Genomic DNA, 26399 nt, shown 5'->3' with positions numbered 1-26399 from the left:
TGCTGCAGCTTGAGCAGAGGAGGTTGAGCTAAGCCAGATTCGCAGCACAAAACTAAACGAGGGGCCAGCCCAGCTCTTCCCCATGGCTGCTGGTCCTCCCCCAGCAGAGCTCCACTTGCTTCCCTCAAGGACACCCAAACAGCACCAAAGCAGCTCTGCTGAGAAGAAACCAGCATTCTGAAGGGCCACACATGATGGGGACTGCACAAGGTGGGACAGAGATGCGTGCTGGGGGAGAAACAGAACTGCCACATCAGAATCCATACCACACTCAAAGCTGGTATTTAGAGGGAAGCCTCACAAAACCACTCATGTCTCCTCCATGACACCAGCAGCAATGTTCACATGAGCTGCAGAACCTGCTGACTGTGTTGTGTGAGCCCAGAGCACTGTGGCTGGGGAGAGAAGGAACAGGGAAGGAAGTGGCTTCTCTTTTGGGTAGCAAGACCTTTCCTATCATCACCACCAATCCCCTGTCCAACAGCTGTGCAGGTGCACTGCAAGCAGGGAAGCAGACAAGTCCTACAGGGATGGCTGCAGCAGCTGAAGCCAGCAGGCTCTAGAAGGTGTTTTTAAGCTTGGCTGCCACGAGCACGAGAATCTCCCCAATCTTCTTCTGCCAGTTCTCTATGTCCTTGGAGACATCACACCAGAGCTCCCCATGGCGAGGCTCAGCATTCTCACAGCGCTTCCTCACCTCTTCCTGTTGTTCCTACAAGGAAGAGAAAGGACACCTTGCAAGTCTCTCTTTTACAACCTGGTATTGAGGTCCTGCAGCATGTCCAGAGAAGAGCAATAAGGCTGGTGAGGGGTTTGGAGGGCATCTCATATGAGGAGCAGATGAAGTTGTTTAGGCTGGAGAGGAGAAGGCTGAAGGGAGATTTAAGTGCTCTCTACAACTCCCTGAAAGGAGGCTGGAGTGAGGCCAGTGTTGGTCTCTTCTCCCAAATAACTAGTGACAGGTTGAGAGGAGAGGGGCTTAAGTTGTGCCTGGGGAGGTTTAGGTTGGGTATTAGGAAAAATTTCTTTGCTGCAAGAGCGGTCAGGGATTGGAACAGGCTGCCCAGGGAGGCAGTGGAATCACCAGCCCTGAAGGTGTTCAAGAAATGAGTGGACATGGCACTTAGGGACATGATTTAATGGCCAGGGTTGGGTTGATGGTTGGACTCAATGAGTATAGAATGGTTTGGGTTGGAAGGGACCTCCAAAGGTCATCCAGTCCAAACCCCCTGCAGGCAACAGGGACATCCACCACTAAAGCAGCTTGCTCACAGCCTTGACCAGCCTCACCTTGAATAGCTCCAGGCATGGAGCCTTTTCCAACCTTAATGATCCTATGAAATGTAACCATTCCTTTCCCAATTCAAATACTCTTCCAAAGCTTACGGTGAGGGTTAGTTAGTCTTTTTTCTACAGCCTCTAAAAATCCAGAATCAAATATTGAGAGGCAGCAGTTCTCCTACCCTGCTGAACAAACTGCCTGAATTAATCACCTAAGCTTTGGCTCCAGCAGAGAAACTGCAGCAGAAACTTCCCTTTGTGTTACCACCTGCATGTGGTCTGTCAAGAGAGAGGTCTCTCTGGAGTCAGAAGATAGAACACTCCCATCATTTCAGTCCTATCAGGCAGTAAAAACTGCCCTAAGAGACAAGAACAGGCTGTTCCCTGGTTGTGCTCATGTGCAGCCTGTACCTGACACCTGTGAAGGCAGAGGATGGGTTACACAAACCCAGCAGCGCTCTTACAAGAAGATCTTCTAGGCCACAGCTTGTGCTTTACAGAGGAAGACTGATTTCATACCTTTTTTGCACGAGCTAGCATGACTGTGGACAGAAAAGCAGCCTGAAAGACAGCTCAGCCACTGCCAGAGCCTTTCCCAAACCACCACACAGGCCTGCTCATGCTCGTTTACTGCTCAGGACAGCCACAGCCTCAGCTCTGAGCCACACCGCAGCATGTTCAGAGCCGCAGCCATCACCGGAACTGGGGGATTGCAGCTGCTCTTCCCTGCTCCCTGTCCCCAGGCACCCACCTCTGTGCCATGCTGGAGCTCAAACTTGTAAAAGAAAGCCCAGGCATCCCCCAGGTCAGAGTCTATCTTCACTGTTCGGTGGAACCACTCTCGGGCCTTGGTTATTTTACGCTCGCTCCAGAAGAGCCTGCGGAGAAAAGCACAAATGGGTCAGCAGCCAGCTCCCCCTTGCAGCAGGGAGCCAACCAGCAAGCACTCCAGCATGAAGGCTCCACAGGGCCTCCAACTTCTTGCTCACCCAAGAAGGGAACAGCAGGTTTTGTAGGCATCTGCTGACTGTTCTTCCCCTGGGAAGGGATGAGAGATGATAGGGCCAAAAAGAATATCCCCAGGAGGAGACAGACACTTCTGAGAAAGGAAGTTATTACTGAGCTCCATCTGGGACACTGAGCCCAGCCTTGGACACTCCTGAGCCCTATTTTGGACTATCTGGGCCAAATTTTTGCTAACCCTCAATTCCTTAATTTTGCTGTTCCAGAGTTGGTGTAGAGAGAGACAGGATGAGTCACCTACATCTACTTCTCCTCCTCCAATTTCTTAATTTTCTCTATATCCCATCCTCCAATTCTGTAATTTTTCAAGTGGATTTTAGCACCTAGTAACTAAATCACTTCTAAAACCTGAAAAAACCCACAAGTCCTGGAGCCATGGCTGCATGCACTCACACATTCCTGTCCCTGAAGCCTAGTCTAGAGTAGCAGACTCACCTCATCAGCCCCACTTGACCAGGAAAGGTGAGCAGAAAGCTTCCACACTCGCCCAGCCCAGCCTAGCCCCCAGCCATTTCATAAAGCAACTTACAAATCCTGAAATTTCTTCCCAGTAATTAACTGCCTGAGTCAATGCCCTCTTGCTTTTATTTCTCTGCACTCAAGAGTTCATCTGAACTAGGAAGGTCTTTATCAACTCAACCAGCCAGCCCTCATAAAGAGCTTAGCCAGCCATAAAGTTATACAGCTTAGGTGATTCTTGTTAAGCCCCATAATACTCTTGATTGTTCCCTGTTAAATAAACTGTGATTGAAAAGAAGAACAATGACAGCAGAGGCTTAGTACCTGCATGCAGTGGCCATCCACAGTGGCCAACACCTTCAACAAAACCTCTTCAGATGTGTGACACTCAGGCTGTTATTACAGCTAGAGGCAAGTTGGGAAGGGAGGTGGAAGCTGTTTGTGTTGAGATTAGCTTGCTAAACTTTGAGGCTGCACCAGGAGGGGCCTGGAAGCAGTTCCCACCCAGCACAAGTTAACATTTTTCTCCCCTGCTGAACAAGTCAGCTGTCATGATCTGGCAGGACCCAGCAGTGCAGTCACTGGAGTGTATCCTACAGTTTGCTTTGGCTTGTGGAATGGAGTTGTGAAAGAATTGGGCAACGTTTGGGCAAAAAAGAAAAAAAACCAAAAGCTTCCTGTGTTAACCCTTTCTGGTGTTCACAAAGGAAGAAAAGTGAGTTGGTTCCAATCACAGCTGCTGCAGAGCTGCTCACACACCAGACCAGAAAGGATATGGCGAGAGTCAGATCTGAGAGTGGCTTTTCCTTGTGGGAAGCCTCACAGCAGCATTGAGACAGGAAGACAATTCCTAGTGGATTCATGTTCCAGTTTCAGTCCAGTATGCCTGGGAGTTTGCATCCCAGGAAGAGTCAGAGCTGAAGAAATTCAGCACAGAGCCTAGCTCAGGATTAACAAAAAATCTGACAGGATCATAGAATGGTCTGGGTTGGAAGAGACCTCCAAAGTCATCCAATCCAACCTCCCTGCACTCAGCAGGGACATCCTCCACTAGATCAGGTCCAGCCTCACTTTGAATAGCTCCAGGAATGAGGCCTCAGCCACCTCCCTGGGCAACCTGGGATGGAGGATGGGGAGAAAACATGAAGAATCCACAGTCAGAGACTGAAAAGTACCCAGCAAAAATTTGCCTTAGTTTCACAAATACCTCAAACCTAGCCCACCAGACTCCATGAAGCCTCAGAGCACACTGAAACCCCTTCAAGGGACACAAAGATTTGCAGAGTGCCAAGACCCAGCAGCGGAAAAGAGCTCAGTGTGAATATGGTGCTGTCTGTGCTGCAGAAAAGCCTGAGGGCAGGTTGGTATCTCCTGCTATGAAGCACAGGAGAGCTCTGCCCAGTTACCAGGAGACAGCTGGAGAGCTGTTCCTTGTTTCGAGGCTCATTAGAGCTGCAGCAGCCAGGATCACACAGTTGAGCTCCAGCACAGGGTTTCATCTGGAAGCAGCACAGAGACACAGGATATTTTGACTACATGAAGCAGAGGAACTCACTTGGCCACAGCCAACAGGACATGTGGGTCATGTTCACACTTCTTGAGAGCATCCACGCTCTTGGTCTTTCGCTGCGGTCGCGCTTCAAGGAAAATCGCCTCCGACCACAGGATTCCTTAAACAAGTCCAGAAGGAAAATGCCTGAGTGTTGTTGAGGTTAACCCTCCCCAGCCCATCTGCAGCCCAGGGCTCTCCAACACAGGCAGCACCACTGTCCCCACCCTGGGAGTTACCCACGCCCCAGCCGCATCCCAGATCATTCTTTCATAGATTGGTTTGGGTGGGAAGAGCTCTTGAAGGTCATTTGGTTGCAACCGCCCTGCCAAGCATTTTATCAATGCTGATCAATGTCTAAAGGCTGGGGGCAGAGGATGGGGCCAGACTCTTCTCAGTGATACCCAGTGATAGAACAAGGGGCAAAACACATTTTCCAGGCCTGCTGAGGACCCAACACCATCACAGTTCAATTTCATTCTTTATACACCAGCCTACATCAGCCATGAGCAACTGGGAATCAATTCAGCCATCAACAGAAACCAGCTGCTGGTTTACAGGACTGTAGGTGTCCATGAGCTGGTTCCTCCAGGCTTTTATTTTGGTCTTTATGATGAGTTAGCAATGATTTTATCTAAACAAAAGCTGAAATCTTGCTGCCCATTTCCATAGCAACAGGCAGACTGTATGAGGAAGAAATTCTTTCCAGGGAGGGTGGGGAGATACTGCAACCCAGGGAGGATGTAGATGCCTCCTCCCTGGAGGTGTTGAAGGCCAGGTTGGATGAGGCCTTGAGCAACCTGGGCTGGTGGGAGGTGTCCCTGCCCATGGCAGGGGGTTGGAACTAAATGGCCTTTAAGGTCCCTTCCAACCCAACTCACTCTGTGGTTCTATGAAAAGGCTGAGGTGGCAAGCACCCATGCAGCATCAGGTCATTCACAGACCAAAGTGGGGCTTCGTGGTGCTGCCTTGTTGACCCACGTGCATGGGGAGTAGCTGGCAGTGAGTTTATCCCATCATAAAAGTCACTCAATCCCTAATGATTTCTCTGGGACTTTAGCAGTCACCAATTAAACATCTTTCAAAAGGCAGCTTGGAGGCAAGATCCCAAAGTAGACTACCACACTTTGTAGCTATGTGAGATCTTCTCTCCAAAGATGTCCACATGTTTAAACAATTAAATCTTCTTGCAATTCTGGTAAGAAATAGGAAGTGTGATGAACTTTCTCCTCCCATCCCAAAAGGCCTTTCCACTGCTGGTTAGAACCAACCAACTTGTGTAAGAGCACAACCAGCACTGAGGGGCTGGAGCCAGGCCAGAGAAGGGCAGGGAAGCTGTGGAAGGGTCTGGAGAACAGAGCGGGGAAGGAGAAGTTGAGGGGGCTGGAGAGAAGTGGAGGGAACTGGGGTTGGGAAGGGTTGACTCTCTCCAAAACAGAGGATTTGAGACCTGGTCAGCAAGGATGTGTTGGAAAATGCTGTCCTCATAGCAAGAGAGCAAAAGAACCATGTTTAGGCAGGCAGGAGATCCAGCTCACCTGAATTGGGGCATTCTTGCAAGGCCTTGGCCATCAGGGTGTTTGCAATGTTCTTCAGCCCAGCTCTGTACTCCAGTCTCACAGACTCCAGCCTGGTTAAGGAAGAGACTCAGTGATGTATTTATGACAAGTCACCACATGGAGACAGACAGTGAGTCATAGGGGAGCCACAGCAAACTGCAAAGAGCAGCCCACAGTCTGAATGTGTGCTAGGTGACTGATGTCCTCCCACTGCTCTTCCCCTAAAAATAAACATGGGCTTTATTCTAGAATCCTAGAATGGGTTGGAAGGGACCTCCAAAGCTCATCTAGTCTGAAAGGGCTATAAGAGAAATGGAAGATACCTGAGCTTTCATGCTCTGTGCACTGCAACTATCAATAAGGAAACAACCAGTCCCCAGCTCCTTAGAGCAGCTACAAACTAGCCAGGATCACACCACAGCATTGCTGCTGTCCAGAGAAATAAACCACCCCCAAAGCCATTAGTCCAGGAAAGGGGCAGAAGTCATTTGTCCAGGAAGAAACTCCAGAATGGGCATTGTCAGAAGTTCCAGGCTCAAATGGCTGAGCAGATGTCAAATAGCTGGGCCAAAGAATGCCTTGTTTTTCTGGGGCAGACTCAGTTCACCTGCACACAACTCACCACAGATCTGGATTCTTTGGGTTCTTCAGGCGGGACTTTTCCAAGATAGCTCTTGCTCTAGTCAGCTGCCCAACCTTCTCCTCCAGCCTGGACAGCAAAAGCCACAGGGGTATGGAATGAGGACACTTCTTCAGCTGTTTAAAAACAAAACAGAAAACAAAGACAAAATTTAAAATCCCTAGGCAAAAGCCTTTCCTCCATAGATCCTCCTGAAGAGTTAAGAAGAGAGACAAAGTCAATTAAGTCACTCAAATATCTCCCACTTACTCTTAGAGTACAGAAGCCACGTTCTGCTATGTCCAAAGCAGTTGGGTGCATCAACTATGCCTGAGCTACCCCAGTAGCAAGAGAAAGAATCCTACATGTTCAGTTTGTGCTGCATCTGGAGATGAAGAGCACCCAAACAACAGCACCAGGGAATGCAGCAACCCTGGACAGCCTCTGAAGATGCAGAAGTCATCAGGACCTACAGACCCTGGCAGAAACTTGCTCCCTTATCACTATCATTTCATTACCTTCCTTACTTCCATGATTTCAGAAGCCTCCATACCCAAGGACACCAATTACCATTTAAGAGACAGCAGTGCTCTGTAGGCCACCTCCTTTTACTGAGTGTATTCAGGAGCTCATGAGGCGGCTTTGCTTTCAAGAGTTCTCCTCTGAAGGCTTTACAGGTCTTAAAGAATTACTGTGCAGCGATTTTTTTTCCTACCCTGAGGAGTCAAGCACTCAGCAAACTCAAGCAAGAAAGTAAATTTTGCACATGGACACTGGGCAAGAGCAATATTTGCTGCTCATTTCCAGGTCCTTTTTTCTTTTTGTTGCTTTGTTCTTGTTTCAACCAATAACAGAGAACAGAAATCATCTCTTTGCTTCCTCTGGGAGAGAGCCCTCTCCATTTGCATAGAATCCTAGAATGGTTTGGGTTGGAAGGGACCTCCAAAGGTCAGCCAGTCCAACCCCTCTGCAGTCACAGCAGGGACATCCTCCACTAGAGCAGTTTGCTCACAGCCTTCTCCAGCCTCACCTTGAATAGCTCCAGACATGGGGCCTCAGCTCCCTCCCTGAGCAACCTGTTGCAGTGTTCCAGCAGCCTCTGTCTTGCCTGAAGCCTTCTCTTCTGCAGGCTGAACACCCCCAGCTCCCTCAGCCTGTCCTCATAGCAGAGGTGCTCCAGGCCCCTGAGCATTTTCCTGGCCTCCTCTGGACCCTCTCCATCAGGTCCATGTCCTTCCTGTGTTGACAGCTCCAGAGCTGTACACAGCACTGCAGGTGAGGTCTCACCAGAGCAGAGGGGCAGCATCAGGTCTCTCCATCTGGTGATCCCAAAGCAGAGATTTCTCCCCAGCAGAAGCACAAAGCAAACTTGCAGCACCATCCACTCACCCCTTGATTGTAAGCCTCTCTTGCTTTCTCCATCAGCTCCTTTTGCTCCTCGATCTGTCCTTTCATCATCCACAGTTTAGGGAAGTCCTCATAGTGCTTCAGGGCTTCTTCACAAAGCTCCTGAGCTGCAGCAATATTCCCCAGCACCCATTCTAACTTCACTGACTTCATGAAGACCTGAGAAAGAACCAGAGCTGTTTATTGCTACCAGTCACTGAAAATCCATTAGCCAGGCAGTGCAGTGCAGCCAATTTCCTAACACATTGGAGCCTGCACAATCCAATCTCCTTAGATCCAGGCTACTAAAGACCACCTATTGTCATTTAAGGCTTCAGGTCACAACTGTTGTCCTGCTACATAGATTTTTCTGCCCCTAAATGCCCCTCTCTTTTGGCTGCACATGATAGGTACAGCTGTGAGAGATACATTACAGACCAAAGGCTGTTTCACTGCTCTCAGATCCCTGTCCTCCCCATTCCTCATCTTCACAAGAGAGGGGTCAAATCTGAGACCAGAGGGGTCAATTCGGAGTCCCAGAAACCCCCTATCTGGCTGATACAAGAGGATGAGGACAGTGTTAAAAAGCCAGGATGAAGCACAAACTGGAGGTGGGAGACAACAGGAGCAGATACCAAACTACTTGTTCTTTTACTTGGACAAGTTCTAATGGTTTTCACATGAAAAGATGAAAATTGACAGTTTCAGACCAGAAGTTAACTCTAGACACCAGAGTGTCACTTTGAACACCAAACTGGAGCAGGGCTGTCTGGAGCACAGCAGCAGAAGTGAGCCTTCTGTGAAAGTATTTTCTCTCTCTTCTTGTTTTCTCCAGGCTTTTATGCAACACGAACACTAAACAAACAGCTGTAAACTGGGAATTTCCTGGCTTTTGCCATTTGTGTCAAAAAAAAGAAAAAAAAAAAAAACAAAAACAAACACCACACCAAAACCCATCAGAAAAAACCCCACAAACTGAAAGCCTTCACTTGCTCCTAGCCTCTTTTCTTTCCATCCCCCCTCCATGCCACAAGGCTGTGTCGCAAGGCGCCGGGGAAGCAGCCGCATGCCCCCAAAAGGCAGTGGGCAAGAAGCCATCTGGTCAATCACTGAAGCCACAGCACTGAAGGAAATTCTCCTTTCGTCTCAACTCCCCCATGGGCCCAAAGGGATCTTTCAGCCTCCCCACCCTCCAAAGGCCATCCTCACCCTTGCAGTGGGGGCACTGCTGCGAGCCTTGGCCAGCAGCCTCCTCGCTCGCTCGTACTCATTGTTCTCCGACTCCAGCTTGACGGCAGCCAGCCAGATCTCCTCACTGTTGGGGTTGGCCTACAAGAGGAGTAGAAAATGACAGACAAATGCATGCAGGGAATCAACAGCAGATTTAATCCTTTGTTTAATCCAGAGTCAAGCTGAAATCAGAGCTTTGTCAATCCACACCAGGACTGATTGATATTTTGGGGGGGGGTGTGTTAATTTATTTATTTTTCAGCTCAAGCTCCTCCCAAATCTTCTTTGACCTTTTTGAAGTTTATAGAAATTCTCCAAACCAGATGGGCAACAGAAAGCTCTGTGCCAGTTTAGGAAGCTGGATGCTTCTCAATTGTTGAAAAGTATTAAGGTTTGATCTTCTGAACTTCCAGCTTCAATGCTGAAATGATCTTAGGGTTTGTCACAATGAGACCCTTGTTTTATTAGCTCTGAAACTGAAGCTTCCATTTCCAACTGAGGCCTGGGAGAACTCCCCCAGCAGAAGTCATTTCAATGGCAACCACGTCCAGAAGTCTTCAGAGTGGTAATCAAAAGCACCAAGAAAAGATTTGGGAAGAAAGTATCTTTTGGGTTTGCTATCTGTTAACTTTTAAGCCTCACTCCCAGTGGTAGAGCTGTACCATTCTGCCCCTCTTTCTTTCAGCATCCAGCAGACAATTCATAGAATCACTTAGGGTGGGAAAGGTCTTTAAGACCATTGAGTCCAACCATTAATCCAACATTTCCAAGTCTACTGCTAACCCATGGCCTTCAGCACCACATCTCCATGGCTTTCAAACCCTTCCAGGCATGGGAAGTCCACCATTGCCCTGGGCAGCCAGGGCCAGGCCTTGACAACCCTCATGGGGAAGAAATTGTTCCTCGTGTCCAACCTAAACGTCCCCTGGGGCAACTTGAGGCTGTTTCCTCTCATCCTGAATTCCCTTCATTCTGCTGTGGATTGATGGGCTTGGTTCCAGCCACAGTAACCTCACTTGTGAGGACAAACCTCCAACTTTTTTACTTAGGAGCCAGGTGACACAAGGCAAGGGGATTTTGATCCATAATTAGGGTTGGTGTGAACCAGGGCAGCAAAATTAATGGCTTGGGAAGTGAGAATCTGGTGTTGTGCCTCTAGAAGAGCAGCAACACAACTCTTGCTTCCAGCTTGCTGCTATTTCACAGGACACTGCCACATAAAACAATCCAAGGACAGCTAAAGAAGTGTCTTTCAACATCACTTTGAAAGGCAGCAGGAACTGGGTGCTGACAGGAAAAGCCTGCTCTGTGTTCATTATCAGTTGTACTTAACACCATCACACAAGTCTAAATGCACCCACCTGGAAAGCCAAAGCCAAAATACTTCTGGCTGCTGGCACATCACCTGCCAACCACTTTGATTTGGCTCCCATGAGCCAGAGGACTTCTGCTTTGGGGCAGTGAGCAACAGCTCTCTGCAAAAGAGCCTCCAAGGATTCTCTGAGACAAGAAAGAGCAAGTTACAATCACTGGAAAGGCTGCCAAAGGCAAGCTCTCCCACACCACTTCTACTATCACTCAGCGATATAAATATTGAGGCAAAGTCCAATGCTGTAAACCTTGATAAGTGGTTTCATAACAAGGCAAGGGTGGGACCTCCTCTTCAGAAGGGTTCTGAGATGGGCACCCCACAAACGGCTCATTGTTCAGACACCTTTGGTTGATAGCCTCTGTGAGAGCCTGCACACAAACAGCTCAGCTCTCTCAAGAAGAACGGCAGCAGACCTGGGACAGGAAGTTCTTCAGGACTGGAGAATCATGGAACTGTTCAGGCCAGAAAAAGTCCTTGAAGATCATCAAGTCCAACTATTAACCCAACACTACCACACCTGCTGGTAAACCATGGCCCTCAGCACCACATCTCCATAGCTTTCAAGCCCCTTGAGCAGTGGGGACTCCACCACTGCCCTGGCCTTGACAACCCTCAAGGGGAAATAAAATTGTTCCTCATGTACAACCTGAACCACCCCTGGGGCAACTTGAGGTTGCTTCCTCTTGTCCTACCTCTTGTTCCTTGGGAGAAGAGCCCAACCCCCACCTGGCTCTAGCCTTCTTTCAGGGAGTTGCAGAGAGCCAGGAGGTCTCTCCTGAGCCTCCTTTTCTCCAGGCCTAACAATCCCAGGTCCCTCAGCTGCCCCTCCCCAGCCCTGTGCTCTAGGGCTCTCAAGCCCTGGAGCAGGCTGCCCAGTGAGGTAGTGCAGTAACCATTCCTGGAGGTGTTCACAAGATGTGTGGCTGGGGGGGCTGAGGGGCATGGTTTGGTGGCAGTGACTTAGCAGTGGCGGGGTTGTGAGCTCTAGATGAGCAGTTGGACTTGATGATCTCAAAGGTCTCTTCCAACCTCAATAGTTCTGTGGTTCTATTGCCAAGACCTTTTATGACTTTATAAAACCTGAAGATGTTCTGACCACAACCACAACAACAAAAGTCAGGCCTACAAAGAACACCAACGAGTTTCTACCAGCTGAAGCAACCCTGCACATGCAACACACCTCTTGTGAGCTTCTCTTCCCCCTATCCCAGCAGTCTAGTACCCCCTAAAGAAGGCTAAATCCCTCTGCCCACGGCTTATGCAGCACACACACCTGGTTCCATGGTTCTTCTCAAAGTATGCTGCTCTCAGCCACACACTCTTCTTGCTGGGGAAGACTTGCAAGGCGTAAGCGTAAATGGCTCGGGCACACTCCAGGGCATTGTGAGCAACACACTGAGGAGAAAGAGCACAAATGGATCACTTGAGGGCTGCACTGACATCAAGTGCATGAAAACAGGCAGAATTCAACACAGGGACCCAGAATAGTGACCCTAACACATGAACTGGGGCGTTAGGGATCACAGAACAGTTCTTGTGAGCCTTCTGAAAGGAAGCAGGAAGGTTTCAACCATCCATCTGTCAGGATATGAGGATCACAGGGCAGTTTGAAACATTACTCTGGATCCTGTGAGACCCCACCACAAACATTGCATCCCGCTCTGATGTCCTCAGCATAAGAAGGGCACAGAGTTGTTGGAGCAAGAAGAGGCCACAAAGAAGCTCAGGGGGCTGGAGCACCTCTGCTGCAAGGACAGGCTGAGGGAGCTGGGGTTGTTCAGCGTGGAGAACAGAAAAGTTCCAGGCAGACCTAAAAGCAGCCTTCCAGTACCTGAAGGGGCTACAAGCAGGCTGCAGAGGGACTAGGGAACAAGTTCTGCACCATAAGGGTGCTGTAACACTGCACCAGGTTGCCCATGGAGGGAGCTGAGGCAGCATCACCAAGGTCAGGCTGGACAAGGCTCTGGGCAACCTGCTCTAGCGGAGGATGTCCCTGCTGACTGCAGGAGGTGGAGGTCACTTTCAACCCAAACCATTCTAGGATTCTATGAATTCTCACAAAATCCCTTTTGAACTTAGTAAAACTTCTCACCTCCACTACAGTCACCTCCTGAAAGGCAAACTGGCCCAACACAGACAGGCCTGGTGGGACTCACCCATCCCCCTCCATTTCATTTCATCCAATGTTTTGGGTTGGAAGGGACACATTTCCCAGGCTCCATTTCCCCTGATTAAAAGAAACCCCAACACAAGCCAGCATCACAGCTGGACATACACTGTCTGCATCTTCCATCCAGGTGTGCTTCCGATCCTCTTCCTCAATGCCGATCCCGATCACGGCTCGCATGATTGCCTGGCAGGTGGCCACACTTCCAGCTTTATCACACTCCTCAGCATCCTAGAAACAAGAGTGAAGCCCTTGACTTTGGGAGCTCAGCACAAGAAGGCAGATTATGGAGCAGCACCTCCTCACATGCAAACACAGAGCTATGGTGGGGCACTGCCACGTTAAGGTATCTCATTACTCTTGCCACAAACTGGTGAGCCCACACCCAGAACCCACCAGAAACTGGTTAGAACACAAAACCCAGCATCTGCAACCACTGAAAAGGAATCAGTGTGACAGTGTGTGACCTTTCCAGTCTGAAAAGACTCCTCTTAAGGCTTCAGTGACCTGCCCAGGGCTGGGCCAAGCAGGGACTTGGCCAAGAAAAAAGCCCAAAATAATTTGAGAAGAATTCTGCCCCTCTGCTCTGCTCTTGTGAGACCCCACCTGGAAAACTGCATCCAGCTCTGGAGGCCCTAACATAAGGAGGACATGGATCTGTTATAGATGTTCCAGAGGAGGCCACAAAGATATCAGGGGACTGGAGAACTTCTACAAAGACAGGCTAAGGGAGTTTAGGCTGTTCGGTCTGATGAAGGCTCCAAGAAGACCTTAGAGCAGCATTTCAGTATCTGAAGGGGAGCTACAGGAGAGCTGGGGAGGTGGGGAGATAGACAAGGGACCATGCTTTGAAGCTAGACCAGGGCACACTTCAGCTGGACATTAGGAAGAAGTTCTTTACCATGAGGGTGGTGAGGCACTGGAACACATTGCCCAGAGAAGCTGTGGACACCTCATCCCTGCAAGTGTTTAAGAGGCTTTGAGCAAGGTGGTCTAGTGGGAGGTGACCCTGTCCACGGTAGCAGGGGTGGGAACTACATGATCCTAAAGGTCCCTTCCAACCCAACCCATTCTATGAGTCTATGAACTGACACATCAAAGCTAGTGACCTCCTTTGGGTCGATTCATTCAGCTTTGGGTTGATTCTTAAGTCTTTGGTTCTTAATAACCAAGGTTAAATGAATACACCCTCAACCTGTGCTAAGTTAAAGGTGCAGGGACTCTCTCACCAAGGCACACAAGGAGCTTTCTGACACACAAAGCTTTCACAAAGCCAAGCATGTCTTGCTTCAACTTGTTGAGAAGCCCTCTGATCAGGTAACAGGAAGGGAACAGTTCTGTCCTGAAGAGGAACTCCAGCAGACAGCGATGCCGAGGCTGTGGAGCTGCTCTCTTGAACAGAAATTGAAATTAACCTTTCATTGGCTAACTGCTGTGAAATTGTAATGCCTAGAGTCAGAGAATGGCTCAGGTTGGAAGGGACCTCCCCACCATGGGCAGTGGCACCTCCCAACTAGACTCAGCTGCTCAAGTCCTCATCCAGCCTGGCCTTGAACACCCCCAAGCAGGAGGCAGCCACAGCCTCCCTGCACAGCCTGTGCCAGAGTCTCAGCACCCTCGTGATGAAGATATCTTCCTTAGCTCCAATCTAACCCTGCTCTCCCTTAGCTTCAAACCATTTCCCCTTGGCCTGTCTCTAGACACCTCCATGAAAAGTCCCTCTGCAGCCTTCTTCTAGGATCCCTTCAGGTACCGGAAGGCAGCCCTACGGTCCCCCCCAGGCTGAACACCCCCAGCTCCTTCACCTTGTCCTCGTAACAGAGGTGCTCCAGTCATGCTGTGGCCTCTTTTGGCCCCACTCCAACAGTTCCATCTCTCTCCTGTGCTGAGGACTCCAGAGCTAGACCCAGCACTGCAGGTGGGGTCTGACCAGAACACAGCAAAGGGGCCAAATCCCCTCCCTGCCCCTGCTGCCAGGGACCAGCCCAGGACATGTCTGGCTCTGGCTGGCTAACCAGCTCCTGCTGAACTCCTCATCAACCAGCACCCCAAAGTCCTTCTTCTCAGGACTCCTCTCTATCCATTCTTCATCCAGTCTGTATTTGTGCTTGAGATTGCCCTGACCCAGCTGCAGCACCCTGCACTTGGCTTTGTTGAACCTCATATGGTTGGCATTAACTCACCTCCCCAGCCTGTCAGGGTCCCTCTGGTTGGACCCCTTCCCTCCAGCCTGCCAGCCACAGCAAACAGCTCAGTATGTCAATGTACATCGTGTCCCACACCTCAGCTGTGGCCACTTCACCCAGCCTGAGGACTACAAGCCACCAGAGGATTAGCAGGGTATTTCCTGCTTGCTGCACATGGGGTTTTGTAGGGACTCCTTACAACACTCCCTGACAAGGCTCCTTTGACAAGCAGATTCCTCTTGAGCCAGAAGAGACATATGCAAAAAATCCATAAACTCTTTTCTGGAGGCTCTGTCCTACTTCAGGCAGCAGCTGCTTCAACGTGAAGCTGGTTATCTTCCAAGACAGAAGTAAACCAGACATTCCTCAGCTTAACACATGCAATATTGCCCCAGTGTAGCACTCATGGCCTTGGCTCCCCACAGCTTTCCAGCCTCACCCCTTGCATCCTCACAGGGATCTCCACTGCGAAGTGCAAGATTCCTCTACCCTATCTTCCACCAGGAGCCTTCAAAAAAGAAGCTGAAGAGCTCATCTTGGGCTCTAACCAAGCAGATACCTGTATCCATTGCTCTCTGTTGATCTCCACACCGTTGGCCCTCAGGGAGGTGATGGCTCTGTCAATGATTTTCTCCACCATCTGGGTGTTTCCGTTGGCTTCCTCCAGTTTGGCAGCAGTGATCCAGATGTGCCGATCAGTCGGGATATTCTCCCGGGCTTTGTTGAGGACTTTACGAGCGTTCTCGTACGTCTCCAGCCTCGCCAGAGCAAGCCACAGCTGTGGAGCCACAGAGGATGGATGTTTACAGCAGGACAAGGAGGTGACAACGCCGCAGCACGGCAGGAGGCTGATAAGCAGCTTCCTGCTGTGGGCTACTGGTTGACAACTGGCCTCAAACAGCACAAGCAGGCTGCAGAATACCAGAGAATCATAAAGGTTGGAAAAGACCTCCAAGATCATCCAGTCCAACCCTCAACCCAACCTCACCATGGCCATCAAACCATGGCCCCAAGCGCCATGGCCACAGGTTTCTTGAACACCTCCAGGGAAGGAGACTCCATCAGCTCCCTGAGCAGCCTGTGCCAATCCCTGACCACTCTTGCAGCAAAGAAATTCTTCCTAATATCCAACCTAACCCTCCACTGGTGCAGCTTGAGGCCATTACCTCTCATCCATCCTACCAATGGAGAAGTAGTAGAAACAGCCTTAAAGCTCAATGCTGATGTTACCTCAAGGTACCACCTCTGTGTGCTGGGCTGCTGAGTTGCTTTTCTGTCCCCCTCAAATTGTCAGCAGCTGAGTATCACAGCCTGCTGCAACCTTTCAGAAATGAGCAGCTTTGGCTTAGCTTGCCCAGCCCTCAGGTGTGTTTGTTTTCACAAATGTGGACATGGCTAATTGGCTGCAGCAGGCACAGCAGCACTCTGGCATAATTAACTTAATTGCACAGCAAAATGAGCACTTTAAAGCCTACCAGCCAACTAACTCCACAGAGAAAAAAGAGCAGGGACCACCACTCATAGAAGCATGGAATCATGTGGGTTGGAAAAGACTCTAAGATCATTGAGTCCAATCATCAGCCAACTCCACCATGGCCACTAAATCATGGCCACAGGTGCCATGGCCACAGGTTTCTTGAACACCTCCAGGGATAGTGACTCTAACACCTCCCTGGGCAGCCTGTGCCAATCCCTGACCTCATCACACCCTTCCCACCATGGCATAAAGTGGGTGGTAGAAAAACTCCCCCTGCACTCAACTGTGCTTTCAAAGCTTTAATACCAGCTTCAGGTGGTGTGTAGGGGCTGACTTGTGGCACCTCTGCAAAGCTCACCTCAACACTGGTGGGGCAGCACTCCACAGCTCGACTCAGCATGATCCTGGCATCCTCAGGTTCTTCCAGCTCCACAGCTGCCTTCCACAAACGCACCGAGTTTGGAACATGCTCAAGGGCTACAGAATCAAAAGTCATTGGCAATCATGACACCAAAGACAACTGCAGCTTTTAAAGATGATATACTAAGGGCTTTGTCCTCTGGGACATGGAGCTTCCTGACAGAGAGAAAGGAGGGGACTATAGAGATGGAACTTCCTGAGAGAGAAGGAAGGGGACTGTACTTGCAATACCAGCTCTTGCTTCAACAATGAGAACTTCAAGTCAGAAAATAACAAACTTACTAAATGATTTCAATTGGAAACAGGTTTTGGAGAGCCAAGAGCTTTTTAGCTGTACATGCTGTTAAGTGCAGCCTCTCCAGTGCAACACCCAGCTGAGCAAAGTTCCTATCTCAGCAAATGAGTCTTTGCAGGACCTTCAAAATCATAGAATTACAGACTGGGTTGGGTTGGAAGGGACCTTAAAGATCAGCCAGGTTCCACCCCCCCCCTGCCATGGGCTGGGACACCTCCCACCAGCCCAGGTTGCTCAAGGCCTCATCCAACCTGGCCTTGAACACCTCCAGGGAGGAAGCAGCCACAACCTCCCTGGGCAACCTGTTCCAGTGTCTCCCCACCTCACTGGAAAGAACTTCTTCCTCATTTCCAGTCTCAAGCTCCCCTCTTCCAGCTTCAATCCATTCCCCCTCACCCTGTCAGTCCCTTGTGAGAATTCCCTCCCCAGGTCTCCTGTAACTCCACTTCAGGTTCTAGAAGGCCACTGTAAGGTCTCCCTGGAGCCTTTTCCTCAGGTTTTCTAATGACTGTGGTATCCCTTTACAAAAAGAAGGGGCATCTTCCATCCTAACCAGTCACACAACCTTGCTCCTTTGATATCAAAACTGGCCCTTCATGATGCAGTTTCTCTACAGTAATCTCCTGACAGCTTCAGAACTCCCAGTTTAGCTTCTCCAGAAATTATTGGTCCACCATGCAAAAAATCCAACAGGAGGAAGTGTAAAAGCTTAAAGGCATCCCTGACATTCACACCCTAAGCCACTGAATCCAAAGCGGACTTCCAGCAATCCAATATGGGCTCCATCTAGTTAAGAGTCCTTGAGGCTTCCTTAATCTTGTCCAAGGATTGGCTACTCTTGGTAGAACCTGTGACCTCTGCAGACTGTCCTACAGCTGCTGCCTGGAACACTGAAGTCTGAAGAGCTTTTCTCAACCTGTATCTTCATAACCTCATGTCTTAAAGATGCACTGAGAGACTGAAGGGTTATCTTCAGCCTTTTGTCACTACCACTCACACCACAGATCACCACTAGCAGCTGCATTCCACTGTTAGTTTCCATGGTGACTGTGCACAAATGGGCTACAGAAATAGAGAGCTGAGCATATCCCTCTTCAAGAGAGCAAGAACAACTGCAGGGCAGAGAAGAATGAGAACAGGCATCTAAACCTACTTTGAAACCAGGCAGGCTTCCAGGCAAGGCTGCTCCTGTAGGCATTCATAAAACCACAGAATCATTTGGGTTGGAAGAAACCTTGAAGATCATTGAGTCCAACCATGAACCCTGAACTGCCAGGTCACCACTAAACCATGGCTGTCAGCACCACATTTCTATGAATTTGAAATCCCTCCAGGCATGGGGACTCCACCACTGCCCGGGGCAGCCTGGGCCAGGCCTTGACAGCCCTCAAGGGGAAGAAATTGTTCCTCATTTCCAACCTAAACCTCCCCTGGAACAACCATCCTCTTGTCCTGTCACTTGTTCCTTGGGAGAGGAGACCAACCCCCTTCCTGGCTCCAGCCTCCTTTCAGGGAGTTGCAGAGAGCCAGAAGCTCTCCCCTCAGCCTCCTTTTCACCCAGAATGCAAAAAAAAAAAAAAAAAACCAAACCAAATATCAGAAAAAAAGTATCACTTAAACTTCTGGGCACACCTTGAACCACACACAACACCCCCAGAGGGAGATCCAGGCTTGCCCCTGATGCTGGAGAAGCTCTCACCTTTCCTCAGGACACGTTTCTTGGCTCGGATGTCTGTCTCCAGCTCTGCTGCTCGGATGTAGATGCGGACAGACTGCGGAAGGTGGCGGACGGCCTGGGCCACAACAGCCTTGGCTGTATCCCCAGGCTGCAGCCTAGCAGCTTCCAACCACACATCTTCACTCTGTCAGGGAAACAATCCTTCTTCACATCACATCCACTTAACATCACAGCTCCCAGCTAAATGTGTGCAGGCAGTGAAGTTGTATCAGGCACAGGCTAACAGATCACTCCTAACAGAGATGCTGCTCCTTGGCACTACAAGCTTTTCTCCACAGTCCTGCAAGGATCAATTCTGACCTTGGGGCACATCTCTGTGCCTTTCATGATGAGGTTTCGAGCCACCTGGAGTTTGCCAGTGACCTCCTCCAGCCGGGCTGATGCTATCCAGGCAGGGGGGTGGTGGGGATTGGTCTCCCGTACAGATTTCAGCAGCAGACGAGCTTTCTTGATGTCACTGAAGGAGGAGGAAAGACAGGCAGGAAAAAAAAAAAAAAAAAAAAAAAATCAGCACGCAGAAAACACTTCTCCTGAAGCTCTGTTTTACAGCCACTTTTTCACAGCCACACTCAGAAGCACAGGAGCTATGACCTCAAACATTTCCATACTGGTGACACAAAAGGCAATGACATAACAAGGTCACAAAGAGACACTAAGACAGCAAGATCCCAGTGAAAACCGGTAAAGTGTTTAAGATTTTAGGAGTCACAGCTGGACACTTGCAGTTGGAAGCTAAAAAGCACAAGACTTGGTTTAATTCAAGTATTAGCATCAATGTTTGCATGCATTGTTATGGACCAAGTGTCAGACTTCAGGTCCAGGATGTTTTTCAGAGGTCAAACAAGCCTCAATCAGCAGGACACAAGGTACAATTAAGCAGGTTACTGCCTGGCTGGCAGGCAGCCACACCACGCCATCACCTTTGCATGTTAGCCCAAGACAGGGTAGAAACAATCCTCATAACTGATGCATCAGATGCTAAATGAATCAGCTGAAAAGTCTAAACCAGGTCTCAAGGCAAAAGAACTCACCCTCAAAACCCCCCTCCTTATCTCCTACAAGTTAAGCACTGGCTGAAAGCCACCCAGCTCAGACAGATTTCCATGGTTATGCAGGATCAGAGTCATTGCTAAGAGGATAAATCACTGAATCCTTCTTAAACTTACTTGATATCTCCTCCATGTGTGGGAATCATGGAATTCAAGTCGGTCAGGTATCCTTTGGGGTCCACTACAGTCTGGCCACTCACAGAGTCTGACACCTGGGGAAGTCAAGTCAGCACTACTGAAACGACCACTCTGAGCCCCCAAATCTGCCTGCACACCCCAAAGACACCAAAACCCCCCTCTTTATTTATCTGTTACCACAACTAAGGAAGGAGGAAAACAAAGCCCTGCTTGTTAACACTTTTCCACTTCTAAACCACTCAACTTGAACATTGAAAGTTTAGTAGCACAGAAAAGGCAGGGAACGAGCAGCCTGGTTTTCAGGCACCAAAAGGTCTTGCAGCCTTGGCATGTTTTTCTTTTTTTAGTTTAAACCAGATTTAGATGGGAAAAATTAATGAAAGAGAAAGAAACAATTTAAGCATATTTCATGCTGCATCCCCACAGAGGAGGGAAGAGACTTGCCCTGGTCAAACTACCTGCACTGTCTGCCGGGAGTCCACCTGTGGTGTCACAGGGCAGTTTGTTCTCCCATAACAACCAAGACTTGCAGGGCCAAACTTATTTCTCAGGCAGTTTTATTAGTGTATAGGGTGTGAGATCTGAGCAGGAGGAGTACAGAATTAGTTCCAGTCACAGCCAAGCTATTTCTTCTCTCCAACACCCAAGAGAGTGAAATAATTGTGTAAAAGCAAGACCTGAACAGCAGCGCAGCACCATGTCAGACCCACCCCTTCAGCACCCTTACCTGGCTCAGCCTCATGTCCATCAAGGTGTTCCTGGCTTGGCCAATCTTCCTCATATCCAGTTCACCTGTCCCAGGTGTCATTAAGCCTGGTGTCATTCCTCCTGGATACGGTGTATTCAAACCACCAGGATATGGAGTATTCAAGCCACCAAATTGCTACAAAACAAGAGTGAAACGCTGAAAACCTCCTCAGGATTTCTAAGCTAATTCAAGCTGTTGGCTGCTCTGCTCTTTTCCCAGGCAGAGATGCCAAAATCCTGCTCTGGCTTTCATGAATTAATGCTTGGACTTGACAATCTTAAAAGTCTTTTCCAAACAGAACAATTCTATGATCCTATGATTTCTCTGGCAGGCGGTGTGCACTGAAAGACTCCAGTGAGCTCAGGTGTCAATATCCAGCAATTCCTTGGACCAGACTCACAATCAACTGCAATCTTTTTGGTCAACTATCTTTTTTTTTTTCTTCTCCTCCTAAATCCCACTCAGCCTAAAGAAGAGGAAGCAGCTGAGAGGAGACCTCATTGCTCTCTACAGCTACCTGAAAGGAGGCTAGAATGAGGCTTGTGATGGCCTCTTCTCCCAAGTAACTAAAGACAGGACAAGAGGTAGTGGCATCAAGTTGTGCCAGAGGGGGTTTAGGTCAGGCATGAGAAACAATTTCTTTGCTGCAAGAGTAGTCAGGGATTGGAACAGGACACCCCAGAGGTGGTGGAGTCACCATCCCTGGAGGTGTTCAGGGAACGTGTAGATGTGGCACTTTGGGACATGGTTTAATGGCCATGGGGGTGTTAGCTTGATGGTTGGACTCGCTCTTGGAGGGCTTTTCTAATCCAGACAATTCTGTGGTTCTATAGCAGGTAATGGAAACCCTTTGTAGCAATAGCCAGGGCTGTTAGGCCCTCACTCCGCCACACTGGGCAGCCTGTTCCCTGGAGGTGTAACAAAAAGGAGTAGATGTAGCACTTGGGGACAGGGTCTGGCTAGAAGGTTGGACTTGACATTAGGATCCTTTCCAACCTTAATGACTGTGATTCTCAGAACTGCAGACCTGAACCCTCATCTCCAACTCCAGAGCACAGACCACGTCTCTGTCAGGTTCTCCCCGGCACTCACCGTCTGGCGTGGGTCCACGGAGGTGTGGTTCTCCCCTGACTGCAGATGCTTGGCGAAGAAGCTGTCAGGTACAGGAGTCAGCTTCTCGTACCGGGGGTTCCTCTGACGCTTGTTCCTGGCATCCCCCACTTCTGGGATGCTCAGCCACTCCTCCTCTGTCACCTCTGCCAGCTTCCTCTGTTCAAACAGCAGTTGGCATCACTACTGGCTGTAGATATTTGGGTTTGTTTGGTTTTTTTTAACTCCTCTAAATCCCTAATAGATTGTTTGGGTTTTTTATTTTATTGCTTGGAAGAATTTAAATTAAAAGACTTGAAGGTCAAAGATCATCTGTTTGTTTTTCTAATCCAATGTATAAAAAGAATGAGATGAATTTAATTAGAAATTGGTTTTAGTCCAGATTGAGATGACAAATTTCATTAGAAGGTGGTTTTAGTCCAGACTGAGATTCCAAATCAATTCTGTTCTTAAACTCAGTGCTACAAATATTCAGATTAATCTCAGTGCCTGCAGCACTGAGTGGTTTATTTCTAATCATTAAACAATAGCTGAAACAATACATTTCAGTTAACAGAAGCTTAATTTAACTCAGCTACTACTCCAATGCCAACAAGTTCTTTACCAATAGGGTAGCAGAACAGGTTGCCCAGGGAGGGAGTTGAGGCTCCATCCCTGGAGATATTTAAGATCAGGCTCAACAAGGCTCTGGGCAACCTGATCTAGTGAAGGATGTCCCTGCTGACTGCAGAGGGCTTGGAGTAGATGAGCTTTGGAGGTCCCTTCCAACCCAACCCATGAAATTACCAGTCCCTCAAGGACAGAAGGGTAGCACCCTGAGAAGAAATTGCAATAAAGCACACAAAATAATCCCAGTATCAAAAGTGGGATGAATTTCACTACCTTGAGTATCCCCAAGCAATAGAGCTCAGCACAATCTCTGTGCTCTCCCACATGCCTAAACATCAGCTTATAAACTGCTTTATAACCACCCTGAGTGCAACTCTGAATGCTGTGCTCAGTGGAGATTCCATCACCACCGTGATTTAAATCACTGACTGAAAAATTGTACTGGATTACTTGAGAGCTTCAAACCAAGAGATTCTGCGCTACTGGTTGCCAGCTCTGCATTTGTTTACTTCTTTTTCCAAAGGAAAGTACATTCAAACTGGAGAATATCAAAGTACTTGTTTGGTAGCACACAGCATAAACCCAAAGACAGGCAGAACATGCATCCGTCACCTCTACCAGCACACTATAAACCCAAAGACAGGCATCCACACACATCCACCACCACTGCAAGCATGATAGAAGTCACATTTCAGATGTTTCTTTTTCTCCCTTACTTTCAAGTCTGAGAACTGCTGCTGGATTTTGGGTCTCTCCATTCGGTATTTTTCTATCTCCTCTTTCTCTCGTTGTTCCCTTGGGAAAAGGAGCACTGAGGTTATTGTTTACAGCAACACGCAGTATGGTTAGGATTATAGGGAAAAAGTGTTTAAGCAGACCTAAAGTATTTTTAAAAAAAAAATATTTTTTCCTTTTTCTTCCAGACTATGATTCTCAACACTATGACAGAGAAATTTTATCATATATTACAGTGTAAAACCAGGTGGCTTCAAACACGTGAATTTCAGTCCTCAACACCCTCTTATCTGCAAACCAGAGAGGGAGTGTAACAAGTTAGTAGCACTCACTGGTTTACCAGAGACCTGCATGACAAGATTTTACAACACATTCCAGTGGGATGTGTCAATACCCAGCCACTCAGCATCTCCCCACATCATCTTGTGGGGAGATGCTGCTGGAACAAGTTCAGAAGAGGCCACAAAGATGATCCAAGTGCTAGAGCACCTCTGTTATGAGGACAGGCTGAGGGACCTGAGGGTGTTCAGCCTGGAGAAGAGAAGACTCCAAAGGGACCTTAGAGCTGCCCTCCAATACCTGAAGGGAATTTACAGGAAGGCTGCGGAGGGACTTTTCATGAGGGTGTCTAAGGATAGGAGAAGAGGGAATGGTTTGAAGCTGAGGGAGAGCAGGGTTAGATTGGAGCTGAGGAAGTTCTTCTGTACAAAGTGGTGAGACTCTGGAATAGGCAGCTCAGGGGGGCTGTGGATGCCTACTCTGTGGGAGTGTTGAAGGCCAGGCTGGATGAGGCCGTGAGCAGCTGAGTCTAGTTGAGAGGTGTCCCTGCCCATGGTGGGGAGGTCAGAATAGATGCTCTCTGAGGTCCTTTCCAATCTGAGCCATTCTATGATATTAATGAACTGCAAATCATAATGAACTGCAGTGAAGCAATTAACAGTGAGAGCAAGTTGTGCAAAACATCCATCACCCTTAAAGCTTGGAGCCACAGGGTCAAAGTCAGGGCATTAAAACACATGAAAACTGGAAGTGTACCCAGCAGACAAGGAGAAAAGCTGAACTGAACAATGGAAGAGGTAAAGCAGAACTTTAAAACACAAAGTAGGTAGCAAACCCCCCATGGCAGTGTTGGGGTTCATCCTACCTCCTCTCCTTCCTGCGCTCATCCATCCTCTTATCCAGAGCTGCATAAATAGCATCTGCTTCCTCATCATCTTTTTCATAAGGACCACTTGAGAACAGGCTCCCAGCATAGCCATTGAACTGGGAATGTGGAGAGAGAGGGAGAAAAAGGAGGGGAAAAAAGAAAGGAAAAAAAGCAGCATGCTCAGTTTACAGCTCCTGTTGTGTTCCTGTCACAGTCAACACTCTCCCAGAGCAACAAGAGGTAGGAGCAGGCTGTTTCTAGCAGCATTGCACCAGACTAACACAGCCCTAAAGAAAAGCTGCTTCCTTCTACCTCCCTCAGGATGAGCTTTGGAGGCCCCTGCCCACCCAAACCACTCTGGGATTCTATGGCTGCCCTTCCACTTGAGAAAACACATCGCCAGGACAAAGCAAATCTTGTCACCTCATCATAATTGGTGTCGTTCAGATCCTCATCATCATCATCAGCCGTCTGGTTCTTCTTCATCTGATCCCCCACCGTCCTCTTGCCCGGCGGCGCGTGGCGGTCGTCCACAGGGTCATTGGCATCGCGCGCGGGGCCGATGTCCGAGCGGGTGGTGAAACCTGTGGCTCTGTGGGGAGGAACCAGCAGCAGCTACAGAGGCTGAGCCCCTGCTCTTTCTTACACAGGCAGCCTGTCAAAAGCATGACTTGGACACCAAAAGCTTCATTCTTTGGTAAGAGGGCATCAGGCAGTCCCCATCCCTGACGTTCATAAAGCCTAGGGGAAACCTGCTCTCTAACAGGGAAACCTTTCCCTGCGAAGGCACTGCAACCACCCAGCTCCACCACCCACCCTGGACCAAGACATGATTTCCCTTCTGAACTCTGGCTCTCCATTAGACATAGTAAAAAAGTGATTTTTTTTTGATGTAGGGCTCTGCAGAGTGTGGGTCTGGCACAGGGATGGGGTGACTCTCTAAGGTTGGCCTTACAGAATCAGAATTGTATTAGTTGCAAAAGACCTCCAACAGCATTGAGCCTAACCATCCACTCAACACCACCATGGCCACTAAACCATCTCCCCATGGGCACACATCTCTTGAATACCTCCAAGGATGGGGACTCTACCTCCTTGACTTGATGAACTTAAGAGCTCTTTTCCAACCTTACTGAGCCCATGACTGGGGCTCAGACACCCCAGATTCAACCAGCCTGCATTTCCCTGTGCACAGAGGATAGAATCACCCCAGTGCAGAGCACCAACAAAACAGTGGAAGGCAAACATAACTTACAACCCCCAAAGGGTAACTTCAAGTATCACCCAAACCTACCTCTCACCATTCCCAGTACAAACACACCAAGATTTGATGACTCTTAAGAGGGCCCCATATACCTACAGTTACAAAATCAGAGGGGAAACAAGCCCTCCCCAGCCAGCGGCATCTAAAGCACCCAGGAACTTATCCCCGCTGCCAGGGTCGCATCTAAACAGCATTTAAATCTCCACACACACCCCCATATGAAGCGCTGACGCGACTCATCTCCTAGGAATAACCCCTGAAAAGCCGAACAGGCCACGCAGGACCTCCGGCCTGCCCCGAAGGAACAGAGACAGCCGAGGCGGAGAGATGAGCACCCGGTCAGGCACGAAACAGGGTCCGGCCGCGTCCCGAGGCCCGGTAAAGAGGGCGGCCAGGCCGTGACGGAGGAGCCCAGGCGGGGAAGGCCTATGCTGGGCCCGCAGGTGGGCCGGGAGAGCCCGAGCAGCGTCTTACCCGCGGCCCAGCCCCGGCACGTAGCCCAGGGGCGCGGGCATGCCCAAGAACGGCTTCTTCTTCTTGTTCATGGTGGCGGCGACGGCGGCGGTGAAATGAGTTCGAGAGACGACCCGAGTGCGGCAGCGACGGAAGTGGCGGCGCTGAGGGCGGGGCGTAGCCAGGGGGCAGAGCGACACTTCCGGTCCGGCGGGAGAGCACAGCGCCCCCTGGCGCCACGACGGATCCGAGCGTGAAGGGGAGCTGGGGCAGCAGGGCTCTGGTGATCGGTTGCACACACGTGTGCACACCTGCGCATGCACGCTGCACACACACAGCCCCCACACACCCCTGCACCTCCCCCTGCACTGCCGCACACGCCTTT

The 26399-nt window shown here is 49.4% G+C and overlaps 1 protein-coding gene across 1 annotated transcript; it reads right to left on the bottom strand.

The window, feature by feature from the left end:
* Window positions 1-419: 419 nt before the first annotated feature.
* PRPF6 (pre-mRNA processing factor 6) lies at window positions 420-26121 on the bottom strand. The gene is made up of 21 exons (XM_054391757.1): window positions 26036-26121; window positions 24721-24889; window positions 24295-24413; window positions 23132-23210; window positions 21789-21965; window positions 20676-20831; window positions 19928-20022; window positions 19062-19218; window positions 18723-18885; window positions 16667-16785; window positions 15391-15609; window positions 12754-12876; window positions 11752-11873; window positions 10468-10606; window positions 9086-9205; window positions 7880-8056; window positions 6494-6627; window positions 5851-5942; window positions 4319-4433; window positions 2033-2159; window positions 420-712 (listed from the first exon to the last, which is right to left on the bottom strand). The coding sequence occupies exons 1-21, from the start codon at window positions 26104-26106 to the stop codon at window positions 560-562; spliced, it is 2826 nt and encodes a 941-aa protein (XP_054247732.1). The 5' UTR covers window positions 26107-26121; the 3' UTR covers window positions 420-559.
* Between the last annotated feature and the right edge of the window lie 278 nt (window positions 26122-26399).

The sequence above is a fragment of the Indicator indicator genome, chromosome 24, assembly GCF_027791375.1.
Source record: "Indicator indicator isolate 239-I01 chromosome 24, UM_Iind_1.1, whole genome shotgun sequence".
In the NCBI taxonomy this organism is placed as follows: domain Eukaryota; kingdom Metazoa; phylum Chordata; class Aves; order Piciformes; family Indicatoridae; genus Indicator; species Indicator indicator.
This window is presented reverse-complemented; position numbering and strand designations above follow the sequence as displayed.

Coding starts and splice junctions, on each gene's coding strand:
- PRPF6 (XM_054391757.1), bottom strand. CDS start 26,106: ATGAACAAGAAGAAGAAGCCGTTCTTGGGCATGCCCGCGCCCCTGGGC. Junction 8,057..9,085: donor GCAGTGCCCCCACTGCAAGG/GTGAGGATGGCC, acceptor GTTCTTTCTCAG/GTCTTCATGAAGTCAGTGAA. Junction 6,628..7,879: donor GAGAGGCTTACAATCAAGGG/GTGAGTGGATGG, acceptor GTTTTTAAACAG/CTGAAGAAGTGTCCTCATTC.